Below are 24,658 nucleotides of genomic sequence, written 5' to 3'. Positions count from 1 at the left end.
CTATACTAGTTATTTTTACAAATAACCTGGAAGAAAACGTAAAATCATTACTGATAAAGTTTGCAGATGACACAAAGATTGTGGGAATGGTAAATAAGGAAGAAGATTGTTCTGGATCTGTGACCTATCTGGATCGCTTGGTCAGCTTTGGCACAAGCAAGCAATATCCATTTTATTATGGCCACGTGCAAAATCATACATTTAGGAACAAATAATGCAGGCCATACTTATGGGATGGGGGACACAGAAGCTATGACTCTGGAAAAAGACTTGGGAGGGTCCTGGTGGATAATAGCTGAACATGAGCTCCCAGTGTGAGGTTGTAGCCATAGATGCTGACTTTTGGTTTCGCCAGTGGGTGCCCCATCCTGGCTCTGCCCCCTACCCCAAGGCCCCACCCTCACTCTGCCCCAGTCCACCTCTTCCTGCCCCTGCTCTGCCCCCTCCCCTTAGGTCCTCTCCCCAGAGCATCTCCTACCCACTGCTCACTCCTTTCTTCCCTCTCCCGCCTTGAAGGCGAGGTGTGTGTGTTTGGGGGGGTGGGTTCAGCCTCCCCCCAAAACTGGCAGTGTTCAGCATATTTATACATTTGTTCCATATTCTGTTATTGAATGTGTGTCTATCATTGGCATCTTAACAATGTAATCATTATTAAAATAGTAATGAAATATATCATTACATTATCATGAATTACCGTATATTAAAATCATTACACTCAGCTACAAGCTGTCTTCACTAACGTCCTAGTTTAAAGACATTATGTTCACTCTGGGCTTTACACCTGCTTAGGGCCTGTTTGGGAGCTGAGGGCTGCTGCTGGCTGTGGGAAGAAGGTGGATGAGAGGGACAAGCAGTGGAGAGTCTTTCCCCTCTCCGTGCCCCTTTCTCCTCTCCCTTCTTTCGCTCTCCCTGCCCCTTTCCCTTTCTCTTGTTTCTTCTCTAAGTCCTTGCTCCCCTTCCTGATGTTTCCCCATTCTTGCTTCTCACCCATGTCCCTTTTTCCATCTCTCCTCCCCAATTCCTGGTGGCTCTATCTAGTGCCTGCTCCCACCCGCACACTCAAAGTGGCAGAGGAGGTTCCCCCTCCTTGGGTGGGAAGGTTGCCAGTGGTTAAGGCGCAGGCCTCGGGCTCAGGTGTTCTGGGTCTGCTTTGCCACAGACTCCCTGCTTAGCCTTGCAAAAGTCACTTCACCTCTGTGTCCCCTAGATCCCACCTGCCAAATGGGGCTAATGCTAACCCTGCCTCCTAGGCTAAATCCATTCATTGCTGTGTAATGATGGGGGAAATGGAGATATAAAGGTGGGGAGATTTGGGCTGAATTTCTCCACAGCCTGGGAGTGAAAGCTAGCTCCGTGCAGGGGGGATGGGGGAGAGAGGAGCTCAGGCCAGCTCCACACAGAAGGGGGTTGGGGCCTCAGCCCTGCAGCTTCTGCCACTAGGGTTCCTGGGGCTCCTGAGCTGGGGACTTCAGCCCCACATCTTCTGCCAGGGTCTGGGGCTTCTCCTCCCCTCCCCCCCACCCAGTGCAGCTCCTGCCGGGGTCCGGGGCTTCTCTCCCCCTGCCTCCCCCAGTGCGGTTCCTGCTTGGGTCCAGGGCTTCTCCCCTGCCCCCCGCCCAGTGTGGCTCCTGCCGGGGTCTAGGGTTTCTCCTCCCCCACCATCCATCACAGTGCAGCTCCTGCTGGGGTCAGGTCTCCTCCTCTGTTCCCCAGCGTGGCTCCTGCCGGGTTGAGGCTTCTCCTCTCCCTAATCCACCACTGCACCCAGCCCTAGCCTAGCTGGGCTCCCGTGGATCACCTGATGCCTGCTGTGGCTGGAGTGGAGCCTGGCTGGTAGGGAGCAACCATATACATAGACGCCATGGCCATCAGCCCAAGAGGTGTGGGGCAACCCTAGGTGAGTAGGGGCTGGCTTTGCTGCTACTGTTAGCCCAGCACTCCCACCCACACCTAACCCTTAAGATTTTTTTTTTTTGTGAGACTCACTCAGCCCCTGTGGGAGCAGGGAGGTGAGAAACAGCTGATCTAAGCCTGCCCACCAAAAAGCTGATCGCAGTTGTGCGCAGGCTGCCCCTAGGAAACAGCTCATAAGTCGAGGCACCCGCAAAACAGTTGATCCTTGGCTGCCAACAGCTGGTCATCCCAGTGGGTGCTGAGCACCCCCTATTTTTTTTCCGTGGGTGCTCCAGCCCCGGAGCACCCAGGAAGTCAGTGCCTATGGTTGTAGCCGAAAGATCTGATGCTATCCTTGGGTGCATGAACAGATGAATATCGAATAGGAGTAGTAAGGAGGTTATATTACTTCTGTATTTGGCACTGGTATGACCACTACTGGAATAATGTGTCTGCTCAGTCATCTCATTGGCTTACATTTTTCAGATATTTAAAACAAAAACCATATATAATTTTTATACACTTGTGTTTGAATAAGTGTGTAATGCAAGGAGTGATTTGCAAATTAAACATCTTGGCTCTGACAGCACAATTGCAAGGCTGTCACATAGTATTAGAGGCTTGCCCCACCCTACATGTGCCATGGCTCCGCACAGCTCCCAGAAGCAGCGGCATGTCCCCGCTCCGGTTCCTACGCATAGGGGCAGCCAGGGGGCTATGCACACTGCCCCTGCCCCAAGCACTGCCCCTACAGCTCCCGTTGGCCAGGAACCACGGCCAGTGGGAGCTGCAGTGGTGGCGCCTGCATATGGGACAGTGTGCAGAGCTGCCTGGCTGTGATTCCACATAGGAGCCAGAGAGGGGACATGCTGCTGCTTCCGGGAGCTGCTTGAGGTAAGCGCCACCTGGAGCCTGCCTCCCAACCCCCTTCCATATGCAACCCCCTGCCCCTGCGTGGTCCCCCTTCCGCCCTCCTAACTCCGTGGTCCCAGCCTGGAGCACCCTCCTGCACCCCCAGCCCCACCCCAGAGCCCGCACCTCCAGCCAGAGCCCTCACCTCCCCCCCTGCAACCCAACCTCCTGTCCCAGCCCAGAGTCCCCTCTCGCATCCTGAACTCCTCATTTCTGACCCCACCCCAGAGCCCGTACCCCCTCCAACACCCTAACCCAATCTCATGAGCATTCATGGCCCGCCATACAATTTCCATACCCAGATGTGACCCTCAGGCCAAAAAGTTTGCCCACCTCTGAGTTATGAGGTTTCTGTAGATACATTAGGATATGTCTGTACTGCAATTAAATACCTGTGGCTGGCCCGTGTTAGCTGAAAACAAAATGTATCTAAGTGCTTCTCGGACATTAACTAGGGATAGAGCTGTACGTACAGCGCTGTAGCAGTAGGGTTGGCAGGTGTCCGGTTTTTGATTAGAACACCTGGTCAAAAAGGACCCTGGAGGCTCCGGTCAGCACTGCTGACGGGGCCTTTAAAGTCCGGTCGGCGGTGCAGCGGGGCTAAGGCAGGCTCCCTGCCTGCCTTGGCGCTGCATGGCTCCTGGAAGCAGCAGCATGTCCTCCCGTCCTGCTCCTAGGTGTAGGGGCAACCAGGGGGCTCCGTGCTCTGCCCCCACCCTAAGTGCCAGTTCCGCAGCTCCCATTGGCTGGGAACCCATCGCCAATGGGAGCTGCAGGGCGACACCTGCGGACCGGGCAGCGCACAGAGACGCCTGGCCGCCCCTCCGCATAGGAGCTGGGTGGGGGGACATGCTGCTGCTTCCAGGAGCTGCCTCAGGTAAGTGCTGCCTGGAGCCTGTACCACCTCCCGTGCCTCTCCCCCTGCCCCAGCACTAATCCACCTTCTGTCCTCCAAACCCCTCAGTCCCAGCCTGGAGAACCCTCCTGTACTCCAAACCCCTCATCCCCATTCCAGAGCCCACACCCCCAGCCGGAGCTCTCACCCCCCCACTTCCCTGCCCCAGCCCTGATCCCCTCTCCCGCCCATCGAACCCCGATCCCAGCCCAGAGCACCCTCCTACGCTCCAAACCCCTCATCCCCAGCCCCACCCCAGAGTCTGCACCCCCAGCCAGAGCTCTTACACCCCTACCCCAACCTCCTGCCCCAACCCGGAGCCATCTCCTGCACCCTGAACCCCTCATTTTTGGCCCTACCCCAAAGCCTGTACCCCCAGCCGGAGCCCTCACCCCCTTCCGCTCCAAACCCACTGCCTCAGCTCAAGTGGTTAAAGTTGAACAAAGTTTTATAAGCAATTGAAAACAGAGTCTGGTAATGGGAAGTATTGGACAACCTTAGCAATAGGTGATGCTGCCAGCCCCACCTATAATTAACCACATCCCAAACATTTGTCTTTGGGTAATAATCCCTCGTTTTGTACTGAAGTGTGGGTTCAGTAAATCTTATAGAATATTGAATAGCTTTAGATAGAAGAGCATTTCCTTTGATACTTTACTATCAGTGATATTATTCTAATCAGTTTCTAAGGGATTTTTTAGGTCAGTTTCTCAAAGTAAATTCTAGCTCCTGTTTTTTCTCCAACCCCTGTATTTATATCATCCAGTGTCTAAGTGATTGAAGCAAACAATGCTCTTTAGAACAGCTATTCTCAACTGGGGGTCCGCGGCCCCCGGGAAGCCATGAACAGGTTTTAGGGGGTCCGCCAAGCAGGGCCATGGTTAGACTCACTGGGACTTAGAGCTGAAGCCCTTGGAGTCCTGCCTCCCCTCTTGGGCATGAAGCTGAAGCCTGAGCAACTGAGTTTTGTGGGGTCCTGGACAATTGCCCTGCTTGCTACCCCCTGATGTTGGCCTTGGCTTTTATATTCAGAAAAACACTTTTGGTGGCACAGGTGGGTCATGGAGTTTTTATAGTATGTTTGGGAGGGAACCTCACAAAGAAAAAGGTTGAGAACCCCCACTCTAGAAGATATTTTTTTCTGAAACAAACGTGGATTAAAGTAAAAGGGAGTTTTACATAAAATTTAGTAGTTATAGCTGAAACCCTTAGTCTTCTACAAGTGTGCATGATAAAGTTGGATCTTTTAGTATGGATTTCAGGTAAAAATGTACTGAAGGGAAACTGGATTTGACAGACTTAATCTTAGAGTGGTTTGGTTTAGTTCACTTGGCATTTCATGGGTAGCCTCAGATTAAAGGTAATAGAGAGCCTGGGATTAGGCTCAAGTAGGTTAAAGTCACCTAGAGATAGAAGAGGTTGATGTCGTTAAGGGCCATCCAGGATCTCTTTCCACCCCATAAAGAAATGAATAAACAACCTATCTTCCTTTTTAGAGATTGATTCAGAGATTGACAAGGCAACATGTTAATTTGGTAGATTTTTTTTTAAGTCTTTTTATTCACTTTAATAGTATTTGTGTGCTTCTCTCATAAAAACATATCTTTCTTATCGCTTTATGCCCTTATCAAATAAGGTAGGAAGTTCTCTTTCACAGTGTTACTCTATTCATCAGTGATCGTAATGTCCAGATTTTTAATTTTGTCAGATTGCCAAGAGCGGTCACATTGCAACAATGGCTTGAAGGCAAGCCCTACACAGCATTGGGTTGAATATCAGCAAATCAGTTTTTTTGGATTCAAAATTAGAGTAATCTTCAATTATTTCTATAACACATAAGATTGAAATATTATGGTTTGGGAACTATAGCATAATCTTTGCAAATTGCCAAAAGTCACTCCTTCAATGTACATATATCTAGATTTTAGCAACCAGTTGTATAGCTGCTAAAATATAAAATAAAGAGAGAACATACATGACATGTTTTAATTTAAAAGAAACATGAGGAGTAACCCATTTAATAGTTCAGAAACCCCAGAACATGTTATTCAGTCCTTCCATGTCAAGGGAAAGGGGTACAGCAGGGTGCTAAGCCTTTTTAGCTCAGTGCCAGTATATCAGAAATCTCCTTGTGCTTTTGGTTAGCGTATCTTTCATTCTTCAATACTGTTTTTTCTAAGTATATTAGATAATGTATGCAGAATTCAAGTTGCATCATTTCAGAGGATTGGGCTTTATGTTAATCAGTAAAATGGGCTGCTATACTCTACAGCCCAGGCTTGGATTATGTTTTTGAAAGATAAATAAGAGAAGTGCTATCTTCATTCTATGGGAGAATATCCAGAATATTTAGGGTTTTTTAAAATGTCTATATTTTTATAAAAATTTGAGGGAAACCCTTCTGGTCCCAGAAATTTCCTGATGAGAACATGCTAACTACTGATTTTCAGTGGGAGTTGTGTGCCCTTTATGCTTTTGAAAATGTCTCCTCTTCATATCTGTGGGTGGGTGGGTGAGGAGCCAGCCAAAGTTCTACTTTTGGTAATGTAAGACTCCTAAAACGTAGCTATAAATTCAGCATGTGCAATTTCAGATCTAGGAATAGCTTTAATAGATCACACCAGTGGTCTGTTTAGTCCAGTATCCTGTCTCTGACAGTGGCCATTATTGGTTGCTACTGAGGAAGGTGCAAGAAACTGTACAGTGGGCAATTACATAATAAACGGCTCATTAAACTTGTCAGGAAGAATTTTCCTCTATCAGTTATTGGTTAGCATATATCCAGATATCCAGAAGCATGAGGGAGAATCCCTGGTGAAAAAGGAGAGAGGACTAATTCTTGGGTGAGTTTGTCTGTTTCGTTTTTCTTTTGACTTGCTTAAAGTTTATAGTATGGTTACATGGTCTGTTGTGGATTGTGTGTTTGAGAGCTGTGTGGGAGTGGGGGCCAGAAGCCTGCTAGATGAGAGTGCACTAGCAAGTCTCTAGCCTCCTGTCCTTTAATCCTTGATCACCTTTCCCCTGTGTGTTAGAGGGGACAGGGCTGACCTAGAAGAGAGAGACTATGGGAACTAGCGAACAGGGGAGTTTGCGAGGGCATTGGTAGGAGGGAGAAAGAATAAAATCACCATGGTTTGGAAAGGCCACGTTGCCAATGCCAACACTGCTCCTGGCTACTCCACCAGCACAGGCAGACACAGAACCCGACCGAGGATGCTTCTGCCCAGAGCATCCATAGCCTGCATTTCCTTGTCATATAGATAACCAGGTTGGGGAGACCACCAGAGTGAGAGGCGCCTAATGGTAGAATCTCTCAGGAAGGAGATGGGAGAGCTACAGGAGGAAGTGGCTAGGTTGAGGAGCATCTGTGCACATGAGGAATTCATTGAAAATATGCATGCAGAGTCCTCCAAGGTTGAGGAAGCAATTCAGCTGGAGGAGGAAATGGCTCCTTCAAAGGTTGAGGAAGCAGGCTGCTGGTTACTTCTGGCAGCAGACAGTGCTCTACTCTGCTCCCAACCTTCCGTCCATAGAGACAGGATGCTGCCCTGACAATAAGGGATAAGGAATTCTTCCTGAAGGTGGAGGAGAAGAAGCTGTGTACCCCCCAAGGCTGGGGGGATTGCAGCCACTGCTCCCAAGAGGAAACAAAGGCAAGGTTTGATGAATCCCTTCTAAGTGGAACAGAGGCATCCATCTGCTGGCCTGACATGGCATTCTGGGAGGTATGCTGCTGCCAGGGCCCATATCCAAAACATTACAGAAGGATTGCTGAGGATCTTCTAGCCCTCTGACTATTACTCCATGGTGCTCATCCATGTGGGTACTAATGATAATGCAAGATATGATCCTGAGCCACTCAGAAGTGCCTACAGGGCTTTGGGAATGAGGATGAAGGAGTTGGGAGCGCAGGTGGAGTTCTCATTGATCCTTCCGGCTAAGGGTAAGGTCTCAGGCAGAGACAGGCACATCTAGAGGTGCATGCATAGGCTGTGCAGGTGGTGTCACCATGAGGGCTTTGGCTTTTTCAATTTTGGATGCTGTTTCAAGAAGGACTGTTAAGCAGAGATGGGTCCACCTATCAAGGAAGGGGAAGAGTATCTTTGGATATAGACTGGATAACCTAGTGAGGTGGGCTTTAAACTAGGTTTGACAGGAGCAGGAGACAGGAGCCCATGGAGACCTAGGTGAAGGATCGGAATCTGGGAGCAACATGGGCAATCACAGCAGGGACAAAAGAGAGATGAGAGAATATAGAGGGCAGATCTAATGAACATCTTATATGTCTGTATACCAATGCAAGAACAGGAAGAACTAGAGAGACTAGCGAATAATCACAAGTATTACATAACTGGCATCACATAGACTTGGTGGGATAGTTTATATGACTGGAATATTGGTATAGAAGGGTACAGCTTATTCAGGAAGGGCAGGCAGGGAAAAAAAGGAGGAACTGTTTGCTTATATATCAAAGATGTATATGTTTGCTCTGAGGTTCGGATAGAAGTGGGAGGCAGAGGTGCTGAAAGTCTCTAGGTAAGGATGAAAGGGGTAAAAAACAAGGGTGATGTTGAGTAAGGGTCTCCTATAGACCATCTAACCAGAAGAGGAGATGGATGAGGCTTTTTTTAAACAACTAACAAAATCATCCAAAGCACGGGACTCGATGGTGATGGGGGACTTAACTACCCATATATCTATTGGGAAAATAATACTGCAAGGCACAGATTATCAAACAAGCTCTTGGAATGCATTGGAGACAACTTTTTATTACAGCAATTGGAGAAAGTGGCTAGGGGAAAGGATGTTCTAGATTTCATTCTGACAAATGAGGAATTAGTTGAGAATTTGAAGGTGGAAGGCAGTGTGGGTGAAGGTGATTGTGAAATGATAATGTTCATAATTCTAAGGAATGGCAGGAGGAAAAACAGCACAATAAAGGCGATGGATTTCAGGAAGGCAGACTTTAGCAAACTCAGAGAATTGATAGGTAAGATCCCATGGGAAGCAAGTTTAAGGGAAAAAAGAGTTCAGGAGAGTTGGCAGTGTTTTAAATAGACATTATTAAGGGCACAAGAGCAAAGTATTCCAATGCATAGGAAAGACAGAAAGTACAGTAAGAGACCACCCTGGCTTCACCAGGAGATCTTCAATGACTGGAAACTCAAAAAAAAAAAAAAAAAAAAAAAAAAAGAGTCATACAAAAAGTGGAAACTACGCCAAATTATGAAAGGTGACTATAAAAAAAAACAACACAAGCATGTAGGGACAAAATTAGAGAGGCTAAGGCACAAAATGAGACTAAACTAGCTGAGGACATAAAGAGTAACAAGAAAACATTTTACAAATACATTAGAAGCAAGAGGAAGATCAAAGATAGGGTAGGCCCATTACTCAATGAGGAAGGAAAGATAATGACAGACTATGTAGCAATGGCTGAAGTATTAAATGCCTTTTTTTTCTTTCAGTTTTCACTAAAAAGGTGAGCAGTGATCAGATGACTACCATCGTGAACATGAGTGTAAACGGGGTAGGATCTGAGGCTAAAATAGGGAAGACTAAGTTAAGAATTAATTAGGCCATGTCAGTACATACAGTGCTGCAGCAACGCAGCTGTCCTGATGCTACTGCAGCACGTCCGGTGAAGATGCTCTATTCCGACTGGAGAGAGCTCTCCCATCGGCATTAAAAAAACCCCCACCTAAGCCAGTGGCAGAAGCTATGTTGGTGGGAGAAGCATTTCTGCTGACATAGTACTGTGCACACGAGTGGTTATATCGGTGTAATTTCTGTTGCTCCGGGGAGTGGTTTATTCACCCCCGAGCGACATAAGTTATGCTGACATAGGCTGTAGTGTAGCCATAGCCTAAGACAATTTATATGTTTTCAAGTCAGTAGGGATTGACAAAATACATCCTAGAATACTTAACAGTGTGATGAGAGCTCTGAGCCATTAGTGATTATTGTTGAGAACTTGTGGAGGACAGGAGAGATCCCATAGGACAGGAAGAGAGCAAATATTGTACCTGTTTATAAAAAGGCAAATAAGACAACCCAGGGAATTATAGACCAATCAGCTTAACTTCGGTACCCTGAAAGATAATTGAGCAAATAATCAGTCAATCAGTTTGTAAGCACCTAGAAGATATAAGTTATAAGTAACATTCTATATGGATCTGTCAAGAATAAATCATGTCAGACTACCCTAATATCCTTCCTTGACAGGGCAACAAGCCTTGTGGATGGCAAGGGCTGGTGAGGAGGGGAAAGCAGTAGATGTGATAAATCTTGACTTTAGTAAGGCTTTTGATACTGTCTCACATGACTTTCTCATAAGTGAACTAGGGAAATATAGCTTAGACAAAGTTATTATAAGGTGGGTGAACAACTGGTTGGAAAACCATACTCAGAGTAGTTGTTAGTGGTTCACAGTCAAGGTGGAAGGCAATAATGGGTGGGGTCTGTGACATTGCACCCCATATTCTTCACAGTGAAGATATGATATGATTATGACATAATTATGATGCATTTTATGCAGGGTCGATTTGATTTAAATCAAATTGATTTAAATCTAATCAGGAAGACTCGATTTAATCATGGATTTCTACATAAAAGTGCATTCTTGTTGGTTGTTTTAACCTTAATACATATTCTTCACAACTCAGAGATAGATATAGGTTTCATTTTTAGAAGGTACACACTGTACACTTTTAAAGTGATTTATTTTGAAAACTTTTCAGATTAGTTTTACGCTATATCAGAAAATGAAAGATTATTTGGTTACTTCATTTCCCAAAGGTAATTGAAGCAGATATTTGTGAAATCATTGGGAGGTGAACTATCTCCAGTTCAACAGGTTAATCATTAATATTTGGAGGATTTTCTTGCTATAGTGTATTTGGAGGAGAACATCACCAGACAGACATTTAAATTGTTTTATTTAACTAAAACAACAATATTACGTATTCTGGATTTTTTTCTTCAACAGCAAACATAATATTTGAACAAAACAAATATTCAACATTTTAAATTTAGTTAAAAGAAAAGGAGTACTTATGGCACCTTAGAGACTAACAAATTTATTTGAGCATAAGCTTTCGTGAGCTACGTGAGCTGTAGCTCACGAAAGCTTATGCTTAAATAAATTTGTTAGTCTCTAAGGTGCCACAAGTACTCCTTTTCTTTTTGCAGATACAGACTAACAGGCTGCTGCCCTGAAACCTGAATTTAGTTAAACATTCAAGTTTTTTAAAATCAGGTTTGTTTTTGTTAAAATTGTTTTTAACTAAAATAGTTAAATGAAATATTTTAAAAAAAAACAACAGAAATCAACTATGTCAGCCAGGTCAACATGAGAAACTTAAAATATTGGCTTCTGCAGCTAACTCGGTCGTCTTCACCTTCATTTTCCTGTTCGTTCATAATCTGGAAAAGAAAAACAAGCTTTCCTGCTTTTTCAGGTCCCAAGCGATTTCTCAATTTGGAATGAATTAGCCCAAAGGAAGAAAATATTCTTTCTACACCAGCAGAAGAAGCTACTGCTGTTAAAAGTGAGATTGTCACTTCAGCAGTCTCTGAATCCAAGTGCTTAAGTGACTTCCACCAGTTCACTGGTGTGACTTTCTTTAAAACATCATCCGCAAACATATATTTCTTGAATGGTTCACCCTTAGTTCAGAAGTTCATTATAGTTGCCATTATGGAGGGATGGTTGCTGGATATCCATGTCATAGTCCACTCCTCTTCTTCAGCAGTTAAGGTTTGACCCTGGTACCGAGTATTGAGAATCATTGTAAGAAAATGAGCTGCTGATAGTGCTTGTCCCATTCAGTTTTTTAATGCTTGTAATTTAACTTTGTCATTGCATATTTCTCTTTTTAAGATCTCACTGAGTTCCTTCCAAATTTCAACAGTGTCAGCAATAAAACAGCTATTTCCCTGCATTTTATTCAAGGTTACAGAACTAGGCTTCAGGGTACTCAGCATGTGTTCAACATTTCTCTTACGCCCAATGTTGAGAACTTTGGCTGTGACCGTTCCATCTATTTTTTCACGATTTTGTTCACAAACTGTCATCAGATTAGGCCAGTTCTTGATATAGTTCTCAAAACAGTCCACTACTGAGTTCCATCACACGTCTTGTGGGAGTGTTAGCTTGGTTTCTCCCACTTTTTTCAGAGCAGTTGCTGCAAAGTGGTTGTTATGGAAGTATTTTGAAATTTCAGCAACATTAGCCTTTATTTCTGGAACACTGAAGTCTTTGGTTAGGAGGTGCATCAAATGAGCACTGCAACTGTATGTTGGGACTTGTAGCTTGGGACTTTTCATTTTCTTCTAAATTTCTTCTCGTCTTGAATACATTTGCAGCATTGTCTGTGACCAAGCTGCATACTAGACATTTGAATATTTTTTCACAGTTTGTTATGGCTTTTACTGCTACTACTTGCAAGTATTCTGCTGTTTGTGCATTTCCTGATGTATCAATTGTTTCTGTAAGGAAGACATTCCCTTCTTCTGTTGTCACACAAGCACATACAACAGGATCATTGTGGACATTGCTACCCCCATCAAGACTCAGGTTAACAATTTTACCCTCTAGACCTTTTGCACACTGCTCAATTTCTCTTTCATGCACTTTATCCAGCAATTTGCCTGCAACATCTGCTCTGTTGGGTGAACTGTATCCTGGTCTTAATGACTGAACCAAATTAATGAAGTGTGGGTTCTCAATCATACGGAAAGGAGAGATTGTTGCATAAACAAGCCAGGCAATTTTTTCATCAATTACCTCGTTTTGTAATCTGCTGGTTCTTATAGCAAACTTATCTATGGTTGTTTCTGGATGATGATTTTTTTTTTCTTTTTGCTACAGGTGATATACTGTGGCTATATGACATACATGATGTGACTGAAACGCTATCATTGGCAGATAACTCTGAAACTATAGAAAATTATGGTGATCTTGAAGGTGGATAGTCTTTAGAATCCTGTATATTGAGGTTGGATTCTCCTAAACAAAATAAGTCAATGCAGTTATTTAATTATTGTTACCATACTGCTCATTTAGTATTACTCATTGCATTCACTGACATTCAATACTACTTTAAAGGTGAAATTGTAAAAGGAAGATCTTCTCTTCATTTTTTATCACAACTGCATCTAAAAAGATAGTACCAACTATATTTTTTGCTCAAACATGAGAATTCAAGAATAGTCCAGAAGGAATACAGGCAGTCCTTAATAAAGAAGCATGAAATAAAAAAGTTTACCAACCTGAAGATCCTGTATGTTCAGACACGTTCCTTTCATCATCTTCCAGTAGAGATAAGGAGGTTTTAGTACCATTATACAAGGCACTGGTGAGACCTCATCTGGAATACTGTGTGCAGTTCTGATCTCCCATGGTTAAGAAGGATGAATTCAAACTGGAACAGGTACAGAGAAGGGCTACTAGGATGATCCGAGCAATGGAAAACTTGTCTTATGAAAGGAGACTCAAGGACTTGGCTTGTTTAGCCTAACTAAAAGAAGGTTGAGGGGAGATATGATTGCTCTATATAAATATATCAGAGGGATAAATACCGGAGAGGGAGAGGAATTATTTAAGCTCAGTACCAATGTGGACACAAGAACAAATGGATATAAACTGGCCACCAGGAAATTTAGACTAGAAATTAGATGAAGGTTTCTAACCATCAGAGGAATGAAGTTTTGGAATAGCCTTCCAAGGGAAGCAGTGGGGGCAAAAGACCTATCTGGCTTTAAGATTAAACTCGATAAGTTTATGGAGGAGATGGTCTGTTGGGATAACATGATTTTGGCAATTAATTGATCTTTAAATATTCATGGTAAATAGGCCCAATGGCCTGTGATGGGATATTAGATGGAGTGGGATCTGAGTTACTACAGAAAATTCTTTCCTGGGTATCTGGCTGGTGAATCTTGCCCATATGCTCAGGGTTTAGCTGATTGCCATATTTGGGGTCAGGAAGGAATTTTCCTCCAGGGCAGATTTTCGCCTTCCTCTGTAGCATGGGGCACAGGTCACTTGCTGGAGGATTCTCTGCTCCTTGAAGCCTTTAAACCACGATTTGAGGACTTCAGTAGCTCAGACATAGGTGAGAGGTTTTTTGCAGGAGTGGGTGGGTGAGATTCTGTGGCCTGTGTTGTGCAGGAGGTTGAACTAGATGATCATAATGGTCCCTTCTGACCTTAGTATCTATGAATCATCTTCAACGCAGCTTCCTCCTGAGAAGGAACACTTCTCATGATATTGTTTCGTTTGGGGAGCCAGGCCTTGCATTTCTTTGTTGCACTGTTTGCATTTTGCATGCATGCCTGTCTTACCCACAGGTAGAGGAACTTCATTAAAATATTCCCAAACTGGGTCTCTTTACAGCCTACTGCCATTATAGGTTTTCCCTTCTAGTGAGAGAAGGTATAGTAAGTAGATCTCAAATCAATGAAGGCTACACTCAGAAGGACCTCAAGATTTCTGGAATATGCTGCTCAAACAGTTTCACTTTTGTTTCTACTACCTGTCCTTCGCTTCTCACATTTATGTGCAGACTTCTTCTCCTTGTCCACATGTATTCCACCCCCAACAATCTTCTATTCATTGAACTTTTTGAAACTTTACACTTTTAGAGAGAGGTAAGGGATTGACTGTGTGTACACAAATTTGCAGAGGGACAGTAGGGTTGAGGTCTGTTATTTGTCACCTCTCTATATTTATTTATTTATTTAAAACATTTTTGCTGTTAACAAGCATGTTATCTCTGGAGACACAAATCTACAGTTTGAGAACTGCAAAACTAAGCATCTCTGATGGTATCTTCTAGACTGAGCTCTGAGTCCCATTGGGTAGATAGAAAGATTAACCTAAATAATCTATACAGAAGCCCCTGGAATGCTGTAAAATTAATCCATGAACTATTGGAACTCATTTACAAAACTTTTCTTAAACATTTCATGAATATATTGTCTCAGACTATAGAATTAGAATTTATAATCCCTATTCCATGATGAGATATCTTTGAGCTATAATGTATCTTAATTAAAACTCTCTTTAGATAGGTTTTTTCCTCAAAAAGCATTTTATCAAAAAAAATCCAATTTAAATATAAAAGATCATTGATTTTTATCCACCCTGATTTTATGCAAGAGAAGTCATGTGAAGTGTCATTGGAAAAGTTATGCATATTGACTATGTATCTGTATTTCAAATGTCGTTAAACCCGAGTAATATCCAGTACACAAGATGCTTTCAGGCTAGATCCGTGGTTCCCAAACTTGTTCCACGGCTTGTGCAGGGAAAGCCCCTGCTGGGCCGGGCCAGTTTGTTTACCTGCCGCTGTTTGGAAAGCCCCTGTTTGGCCGATCGCGGCTTCCACTGGCTGTGGTGTGCTGCTCCAGGTCAATGGGAGCTGCTGGAAGTGGCGCGGGCCGAGGGACATACTGGCCGCCGCTTTCAGCATCCCCCATTGGCCTGGAGCAGTGAACCGCGGCCAGTGGGAGCTGTGATTGGCTGAACCTGTGGACGCGGCAGGTAAACAAACCAGCCCGGCAGGGGCTTTCCCTGCACAAGCCGTGGAACAAGTTTGGGAACCACTGGTGTAGATAGTGGGTGGGGAAGGGCCTATTCATGGCAATGGGCCATTAAGAAGCTTATCTCCCACATAAGCCTTCCTGAGAACACTCCAAACAGCCTGTGAATAATGGCTGCTATGAATCTACAAGGACATGTGATCAGACCACATGATGCTAGACTCCATCTTGGGATGTTAGTATTTTTCCCCAGACTGGTCTGGGAACCAAGCTTTGAAACAAAGGGTTCCTGCCATATGCAAAAGCTATATAAGGCAAGGAGTGATATCATCTGGGGTTCTTCACTCCCCACAGAAGAAGACTCCTGGAAACCCTTGTGGAACAACTGAACTTGGGGAAGTGCTGGGCCGAAGCTAAAGGGATTTGTAGCCTGTGAATGAAACACCTGGGGATTTCAAGCTGTAAAGCAAGTGCAGCTTGCCCCCTAAAGAATCTGCAGCCTGCTTGTATCATCTCTTAGGGCGAGAATCTGCTAATTCGTATCCAATCTATTTAGTATATTAAGATTAGTTTGCATTTTTTATTTGCTGTGTAATCTCCTTATCTGTTTGCTATACCTTGTAATCACTTATATCTTTTGTAGTTAATAAACTTGTTTTTGCTTTATCTAACCAGTGAGTTGGAGTGAAGTATATGGGAATCTTAGCTCAAGAGGCAAATGCTGTTGCATATTCCTCTCCACATTGAGGGAGGGGGCAAACTTTATGAGTTTAAGCTGTACAGTTCCCCGTGCAACACAAGACGGTATAATTTTGGGTTTATACTCAAGAGGGGATGCGTGCCTGGGAGCTGGGAGTTGCCTTAGCTGTGGCCTTCCTATGCAGGGGCTGGTCAGAGAGCCTGCAGAGAGCCCCAGCTGCAGCTGGGTGTGTCCCTATCTGTATGTATGCTGGTGAAAGTGCAGGCTGGAGGACTTGGCAGCTTGTCATAGCAGTACCTTGTGAGAGGGAGCCCAGGCTGGTGGGTCAGGGGGCTCAGTGGTACACCAGTTCCAGGTGGCACCCTGGGGGGGGACCCATTATAGGGTCCCACAGGGATTTGTCCTCTGTCCAGTTCTAGATATCTTCATAAATAGGGATAATGGCATAGAGAATACTCTATGGAAGTCTGTGGACAATACAAGCTTGGAGAGGTTGCAAGCACTTTGGAGGATAGGATTAGAATTCAAATGATCTGGACATAAATAAATAGGATAAAATTCAGTAAGGACAAATGAAGAGTACTCTGCTTAAGAAGGAATAATCAGTTGCACAAATACAAAATGGGAAATGATTACCTAGAAACAAGTACTACAGAGGAGGATCTGGGGATTATAGTGGATCACAAACTAAATCTGAGTTAACAATGTAATAATGTTGCAAAAAAAGCAAACATCATTCTGGGATGTATTAGCAGGAGTCTTGTAAGCAAGACACAAGAAATAATTCTTCCACTCTACTCAGCACTGATAAGGCCTCAACTGGAGTAATGTGTTCAGTTTTGGGCACCACACTTTGGGAAAGATGTGGACAAATTGGAGAAAGTCCACAGGAATGCAACAAAATTAATTAAAGATCTAGAAAACATGACCGATGAGGAAAGATTTATAAATTGGATTTATTTAGTCTGGAGAAGAAAAGACTGACGGGGACATGATAACAGTCTTCAGTTACATAAAAGGTTGTCAGGAAGATAATAAATTATTTTCCTTATCCATTGAGGACAGGACAAGAAGTAATGTGTTTAAATTTTATCAAGGGAGATTTATGTTAGACATTAGGAACAACTTCTTAGCTGTAAGGGTAGTTAAACACTGGAACAAATTACCTAGGGAGTTTGTGGAGTGGCTGTCATTGGAGGTTTTTAAGAAGAAGTTAGACTAACAGGGATGGTCTAGATAATACTTAGTCCTGCCTAAGTGCAGGGGACTGGATTAAATGACCTCTTGAGGTATCTCTGGTGTTACGTTTCTGTGATTCCACAAGGTTTATAAATCCCTCATATTAAAATATATATAATTTTTATGTAACTGTGGATGTTCACATTATCCATATAAATGTGTAATCTGTTTTTGAATCCTATTAAGCAGTTGGCCACGATGAGACATTGTGACAATGAATTCCACGTATTCTTTATGTGTTTTGAAAAAAAGGATTTCCTTTTAATAGTTGTGTAATTTGTCACCTTTCAATTTAATTGAATGTCCCCTTGTTCATATGTTGCTATAGCAAGTAGGAGTGCTTAGTCTTTGTTTATACTATTAATTATTCTGTGTTCGTCTGTCATGTCCTCTTTTATTCATGTTCTTTTTAAATTATAATATCCCAGCAGTTTTCAGCTTCTTCTCAGATGGAAATCTTTCCACATCCACAATTATTTTTGTCTCCCATCTCTAGACCACTTCTGTTTCTTCTATATCTTTTTTGAAATAATGTGATGAGAACAGAATATTCCCTAACAGAGTATTCCAGGTGACAATTTATCATTGATATATATAAATAATATTTTCACTATTATTTTCTATGCTGTTCTGGATACATCGTAACAGGAGCCATATCTTTGTATTTGTACTACAAAGCATATTGCACACTAAAATAGTAATTAAAATTTATCAAACCAAATTTGGAAAAATATGGACCAAAATATGGGTAATGAAATTTTAATCACCTCATAATAAAACCCGAAACACTTACTCCAGGCAAGTCAATGAGAAGAATTTGGTAATTTTTTACCTGATCCATACTAGAGGGGGGAAAAGGGAACTTTATGTGGTAGGTTGTTTTTAAATTATTTGGTTATTTTTGTTCATTTGCAGCTTTTTGAAATTACTCTGAGGTTTGGAATAGTAATAGTAGTCTTGGCAGAGATGGGTTAATGGTTAGAGTGCAAATGAAGAGGTCAGAGATGTTAAATATGTACAGTTGTATGTGATTGTAGAAATAAAGAAATTTATCCCTGAGTATCTTGCCCACATGTAACATTTATAGCTATTTTGTTAGATTGAGAGGTTACAAGGAATATTATCCCTGATATTTCAAGGGTAAACTGATTGCCTTTAAAGTTGAATAGGAATTTTTCTTCCATATCATTACATTGTGCAGTTGGGCAGGAAATGCATTGTGGGGAATGTGTTTGCCTTATTCTAAAGCAAGATTAGGTTTTGGCTGCTGCCAGGTACAGGTTGCTAGACTAGACTAAGCAGTGGTCTCTTCTGGTATGGTAACTCCAGTGTATCCATGAGGTGATTTCTAGAAATTGCTTGTGCTCTGAGAGCACACTTAATATCACATGCCAGGGCCCCAGGCATAGTGTGTGGATCAATGTGGGATACTAACATCAGAGAAGAGTTTTTGTAGGTAAGTTTTTTTTTGTTTTGTTTTTTGATTTGTTTCTGGTTTAAATTATGGATTCCCCCCGCCCCCTTCACAATGGTAGTGTGAATGTTTCTTTCATAGTTTACTAATGTTCTTGCAGTAATACCTTAATTTTCATTTGGTGTGTGTTGGCGTTTATAGTGGTTTTGTTCATTGTTGAAATAAGGCTGCCCCGCACACAAGTACTTCTAGTTTAATGTTTGCTTTTGCTGAGTCTGGTTCTGATTCATTATGTTTACATGACTCACCATCAGCCATCTGTTAGTTATAATTTAACTTTCAAGGTTGTATGTAATTTGGTTTTATTTAATGAAGTGCAATAAACAGCATTATGAAGCTTTTCTCTTTTAATCTTACAAGGAAAAAAATCCATATCTAAAAAAGCAATTACAAAGAAGAGGAAAGGTGTCACAAAGCCTACGGTGCCAGAATTTCAGGTAAATGTCTCAATTTTTGTTCTATGTACTTGAAATCTAAATGTCTTTAGAGCATGTATCTCCTACTGCAATTTGCTGTGACTCTAGAAGTTATGCTTGCAATTAATGAGGAGTGACTCTCTTATTTTCTTCCCACCACAGACAAGCAGATCCAAAGAATTAATCTGATAGAATTCTCAAATGTGTGTGCTGCTTTTTGTAGCAGTAAATGTTTTCATATATATTTAATTATGTACAGCCTTACATAGCGTTGCCGAGAGATACTTAAGTAAGATTGTCAAGGAAAAAATACAGAACATGCTTTGAAAAACTAATAGTGATTCATGTAACAGGTAATACTGTGTACATATTAACAAACCTGTAGTTTCCATGGGTATAATTAGTTGCATTTTTACATGTTGTGTGACACTGCATATCCTTGTATAAGGGAGACCTTGCTTGATTTACTCTGAGTCTGAAAAAAGCCAGACTTGTGAAATCTTTTTTTTTTTTTTAAGTTTTAACTCTTATCTGTACATGAACTTTAGACTGGAGAGCTCAAAGAGAATGCTAACTATAATAGTGTTGTTTTCTTGTGCTACTACAGCTAAAGTCTTTCAGCATTTCTGTTATAAATCATGATTTATGTATGCATGTTCACTTGGATTGGAGTGCTCCTGTAACTACAAGACTGTCTTTTTACTCTTTTATATCTCTTACCTAAAGAAAGGCATCAGTAGTATTCTTAGCACTAAGGCCTTACGTAAGTTATAATCATTCTGGAAAACCCACAAATAGAACCATTTCTTCTGTGAAGATGCAGTGTCCCAGAAGGGGTCACAGATAGAATTTCTAAATGGTAATGCCTAGTAACTAACCCTAGATGCTAGATCACTACCTATATCTAAACATTTTTGTTATGTTCCTAGTATTAGGTACTAGAATTGCAACTAGCATCTGTAGAAGTGTTAGATTATGGAGGAGGAAAGGGTACTGATAAAAGTCCGGGGGGGGAGTATGTCAAGTATGCCACAAAAATTATATTTTCTTGGCACATTATTCACATGTATATTAATTCACAATTAAATATTAATAAGGCCCTGCCTGCGCTATTGTTTTTAAAAAACTGTTTCAGCTAGTCAAGTTTTGATTCCAGTGTAGACAAGACATAAGTTATCTAAAATGTCTTCCAGATAATGTGGAGCCCAATGAGTTTTAAAACTATTTTAACTAAGTTATGACCTGTCAATAATGGCAGTACAACCTTACTAGGAAATCTTTTTTTAATACCAGTATGCAGGCAGGGCTGAAAAAGAGGAGTCCTGTCCAAGAATATGTACATATGAAAGGAGGTATAGTGGAAATACTGCTAAAGTTTTTGGATATGGCAGGGTAAAGTGTGCCTTTATAATGCTCTCCTGGTGCCCTGTACTCTAAATATGTACTTAAGAAATATTTATAGCATTTCATTAATATAGTGGTAGTCTTTTTTAATTAAGTGAGGCTCTGCAAGCCTGTTTTAAGGGTATGAAATATGCAAAGTGAGGCACTTTGATAATCATAAGAGTATTGTTATCCTTGCACATAGACCTATTGTAAAATAAATACATAAAGTTCAGAATTTTTTTCAGAAGTTGCTTTATATACGTGAGACATATCTGGCAATATAGAAACACTTCAAGCTGTACAAAATCATAATGTGGACATAGGAATTACAGTATTATTTATTGAACTTTATTTCATCAGGATAGATCTTATTGGGGAGATGCTTTAAAAAGAATCTCAGTGGCTGAGCAAATTATTATTCATACCTTGTAAAAGCCACAACCTGCCCAAAATACAAACAAGTACCCAAACTATACATTACAAATACATATTGGTAAATATTTCAAGCATAATTCTAACATCAAGTTGGAGGGAATACCATGAGGAGGAACAACATGAGAAAATGTTTCCCAGTTTCACTGCTCTCTGTTCATAGTTTTAATACCAAAGTGAGTATGAAATCACAGATTTCATAAAATTTACTGCCAGACATGTAAGTATAATTTAAAAGAATGAAGAACAGAACATAAAGACACTTTCAAGTCAGCGACCATAAATCCTCATCTGTAATGATTTGCCAACTCAATTTTTCTTAACAGTGTAAGTGATAAATCTTATCATTAGTTTGAAATAAACGAAGTTTTTAATTTGCCTGAAAAGATTTGCTCTGGATTGTTACAGTACTTGTTTTATAAGATTTGAGCTCAGGGCTGATTTAAAAAAAAAAATTAAAAGCTTCAAGAGCAGAGTAGGCAGGGGAATGCATTCAGCTGTTTTCTCATAATAGTGCATATAAATAGAAGTCAAGCTTTTATGAATTCTGAATATTAAGATCTGATAAAGCAAATTTGACATGCCATAAATCATGAGATTCAAAGTTAGATATTGCATGTCCCATTTTTTTTCAACAACTTTTAGAGCAAGAGTCCTAAATTCATAATTACTCTAATAAAAATTGTGCTTGAATAATTTTGTTTCAGAGAAATTACAATAGTTAAATTGCTTAAACAGGAAGGAGACATTGTTTTCTCATGTAAATAAAATATGTTCACCTTCCATTACACAATTTTTTGTGTAAAATATTTTTTATTTTAAGAACATAGGACCAGCTCTGCACAGCTCCTGGAAGTGGCCGGTATGTCCCAGGCTCTGGTTCCTAGGCAGAGGAGCCAGGGGGCTCTTCATGCTGCCTGCGCCCACAGATGCTGCCCCCACAGCTGTAGAGCCAGAGCTCAGGGTGGGGGCAGTGTACGGAGCCCCCACGACCACCCCTGCACCTAGGAGCCAGATATGCCAGCTACTTCCGGGAGCTGCGTGGAGCCAGAGAGCCTGCCTTAGCCCCGCCGCGCCACTAACCAGACTTTTAGCAGCCCAGTCAGCAGTGCTAACTGGAGCCACCAGTGTTCCTTTTCGACTGGGCCTTCCGGTCGGAAACCAGATGCCTGGCAACCCTAGCTGGGCAGAGGTCATTGTCACCGTGCCTCCGTGGGTCACAACTGAAAATACCAAATTCAGGACAAACTGCTGAGAAATAGGGCAGACACCCCCCCAAAACTGCTGGTTATTCTCCCATACGATATAATAAACCAGCAACAAAAGTAAATTTCTGGGTCACCACACTGGCTAACAATAAGTCAAAAAAGCAGTCTCTTTAAGCATTCCAGTCTTGGATTCAACACCCAGACCCTAGACTTAAAGATGAATCATTATTTAAAACCCATTTAATCAAACAAAAGGGTTCTTCTGATCCCAAAGGACCAGCCACATACTCAGATCATACCCAATACTCACGCTGTTGCCAATCCTTTAGTATCTAAAATCTAAAGATTTATTTATAAGAAAGAAAGAAAGAGAGGTGAGAGTTAAAATTGGTTAAATAAATCAAATACACACTATAATTGCCAAGTCCTTGGATCAGTCTTGTAGCAGTGATGGAATAAACTGCTGGCTTGTTAAGTCTCTGGTTGCTTCCAAATCATTGGAAGGTCCTCAGTCCTTTGGTTAGAATGCTCCCATTAGCATAAGTTCATAGTTCAGAGGATTGAGCCGGAAAGATGCAAAATGGAGATATTTCCAGGACCTTTTATAGCTTTTGGCAATTGAAGGGAAACCCATTGTTCTCACTGTGGAACATTACAGGTAACAAGATGGTGTTTGGAGTCACAAGGGCAAGTCACATATCCATGCATGTTGTCGCTCAGTCATAGCAGAAGCCATTACTGGTACTCTAGTTAGAAGTACATCAGGTGTGGATGGGCTTCTTCCATGGTCCCTTGTGAGTTAAGTGTTCCTTGATGAGCCATTTAACTTGTATAGTCCCTTCAAGACGTGCAGGATAAATACCTTGTGAGTGTTACCACAGGAGCAAACGTATCTGAAATATAGGTATACAGCCAATACTCATAATTTCAAATACAAAATGATACATGCATACAAATAGTATAATCATAATCAACAAATCAGAACCTTTCCATAAACACCTTACTTGACACACTTTGTATAAGATGTGTTGCAATTATATAACAGTGGTAGCAACAATGATCTACATCAGAGGTGGGCAAACTACAGCCCGTGGGCCACATCCCACCTCCTGTCCGGCTCTTGAGCTCCCGGCCGGGGAGGCTAGCCCCCAGACCCTCCCCCGCTGTTCCCCCTCCCTTGCAGCCTCACCTCACTGCGCTGCCAGCTCAATGTTCTGCGAGCTCCTGGGGCAGCGCAGCTGCAGAGCCTGGCCTGACCCAGTGCTCTGTGGTGCGTGATGTGGCTGCCTGTCCTGGTGTAGCCGTGTCGCCAGGCACCGGTGCTCCAGGCAGCGCGGTAACGGGGCAGGGAACAGGGGAGATTGGATAGAGGACAGGGGAGTTCAAGGTGGTAGTCGGGGCGGGGGTGTGGCTTGGGTCAGAGCTGTCAGAGTGTGGGGACCAGGGGGTTGAATGGGGGCAGTCAGGAAGGAGATGGGGGTTGGATGGGGTGGTGGGGGGCAGTCAGGGGCAAAGGTTCCGGGGGCAGTCAGGGGACAGGGAGTGTGGGGGTGGAGCAGTGGATGGGGCAGGGGTCCCGGGGGAGCTGTCAGGAAACAGGGGGGCTTGGATGGGGCAGGAGTCTCGGGGGGGGGAGGTGCGTCCAGGGTTGAGAAGCAGGGTGAGGGAGCGGGGGCTGGGCCACACCTGGCTGTTTGGGGAGGCACAGCCTCCCCTAACTGGCCCTCCATACAATTTCCGAAACCCGATGTGGTCTTCAGGCCAAAAAGTTTGCCCACCCCTGATCTACATGGTCATATTTTAATTATATAATGTCACAGTCGCCTCCTCTGTATGTCACAAGCAAACTTACAGCATATTTCAGTAACAGGCATGCAGAAAAATCTCATAACTTCATATACACTAATGATATACATATTTTGGCAGAAAAATGGGTTTCAGCAGATCATGACCTTTCATATGAAACCTTACATGGCATGAATATGTGGGTTCCAGGGTGCTGCTTTGAGGTACAGAGTGCCACAGTAATTGGTCAACAGTTCTGAAAATCAGGCCCATATATGTTAATCAACCCAAATCCTTGATTCTTTTTTACGTACATGTTTAACTTCAGTGTGCATAGACTTCAGTGGACCTATTCACACCGCTTAAAGTTTCAGCACATACATAAATATTTGCAGACCAGGTGCCTGAAAGACCCAAATTTTATCTTCAGTCGCCACCTGCAAAAACCATAAAGGGCACAGCTTTTTTCCCACATTCTTTTTCTTGTTCAAAATATTTAGTAGTAGAAAGTGTGTTGTTTTACATGCCTCTCTTGAAAAAGAACCAGCAATTAGCTATAGGATGTGACAACAGGAATCAAAAGATAGGTATTCTGGTTTCATTAGTGGCATTTTCCCTTAAGCTGAGTGGCAAAAACTTTGCAACAACTTAGAAGGCAATATTATCACAAAAAATGAAACACTGAATTAAGCCTACTAGCCCTTCCACCTGAGGTTTTTTTGAAAAGAATGCTGCGGTGATGTTTATGCTGTTTATGCAGTCAAGTACCCA

The 24,658-nt window shown here is 42.5% G+C and overlaps 1 protein-coding gene across 3 annotated transcripts in view; it reads left to right on the top strand.

The window, feature by feature from the left end:
* The window catches only part of BRD10 (bromodomain containing 10), a 108,616-nt gene that overhangs the window by 44,830 nt on the left and 39,128 nt on the right, over nt 1–24,658 (top strand). For all 3 annotated transcript variants that reach the window (XM_073345281.2, XM_073345280.2, XM_073345283.2), the window contains one exon: nt 19,021–19,097. In XM_073345281.2, coding sequence (XP_073201382.2) covers nt 19,021–19,097 — 77 coding nt within the window. The remainder of the gene's footprint in view (nt 1–19,020; nt 19,098–24,658) is intronic.

This window comes from Lepidochelys kempii, chromosome 5, assembly GCF_965140285.1.
Source record: "Lepidochelys kempii isolate rLepKem1 chromosome 5, rLepKem1.hap1, whole genome shotgun sequence".
In the NCBI taxonomy this organism is placed as follows: Eukaryota; Metazoa; Chordata; order Testudines; family Cheloniidae; genus Lepidochelys; species Lepidochelys kempii.
This window is presented reverse-complemented; position numbering and strand designations above follow the sequence as displayed.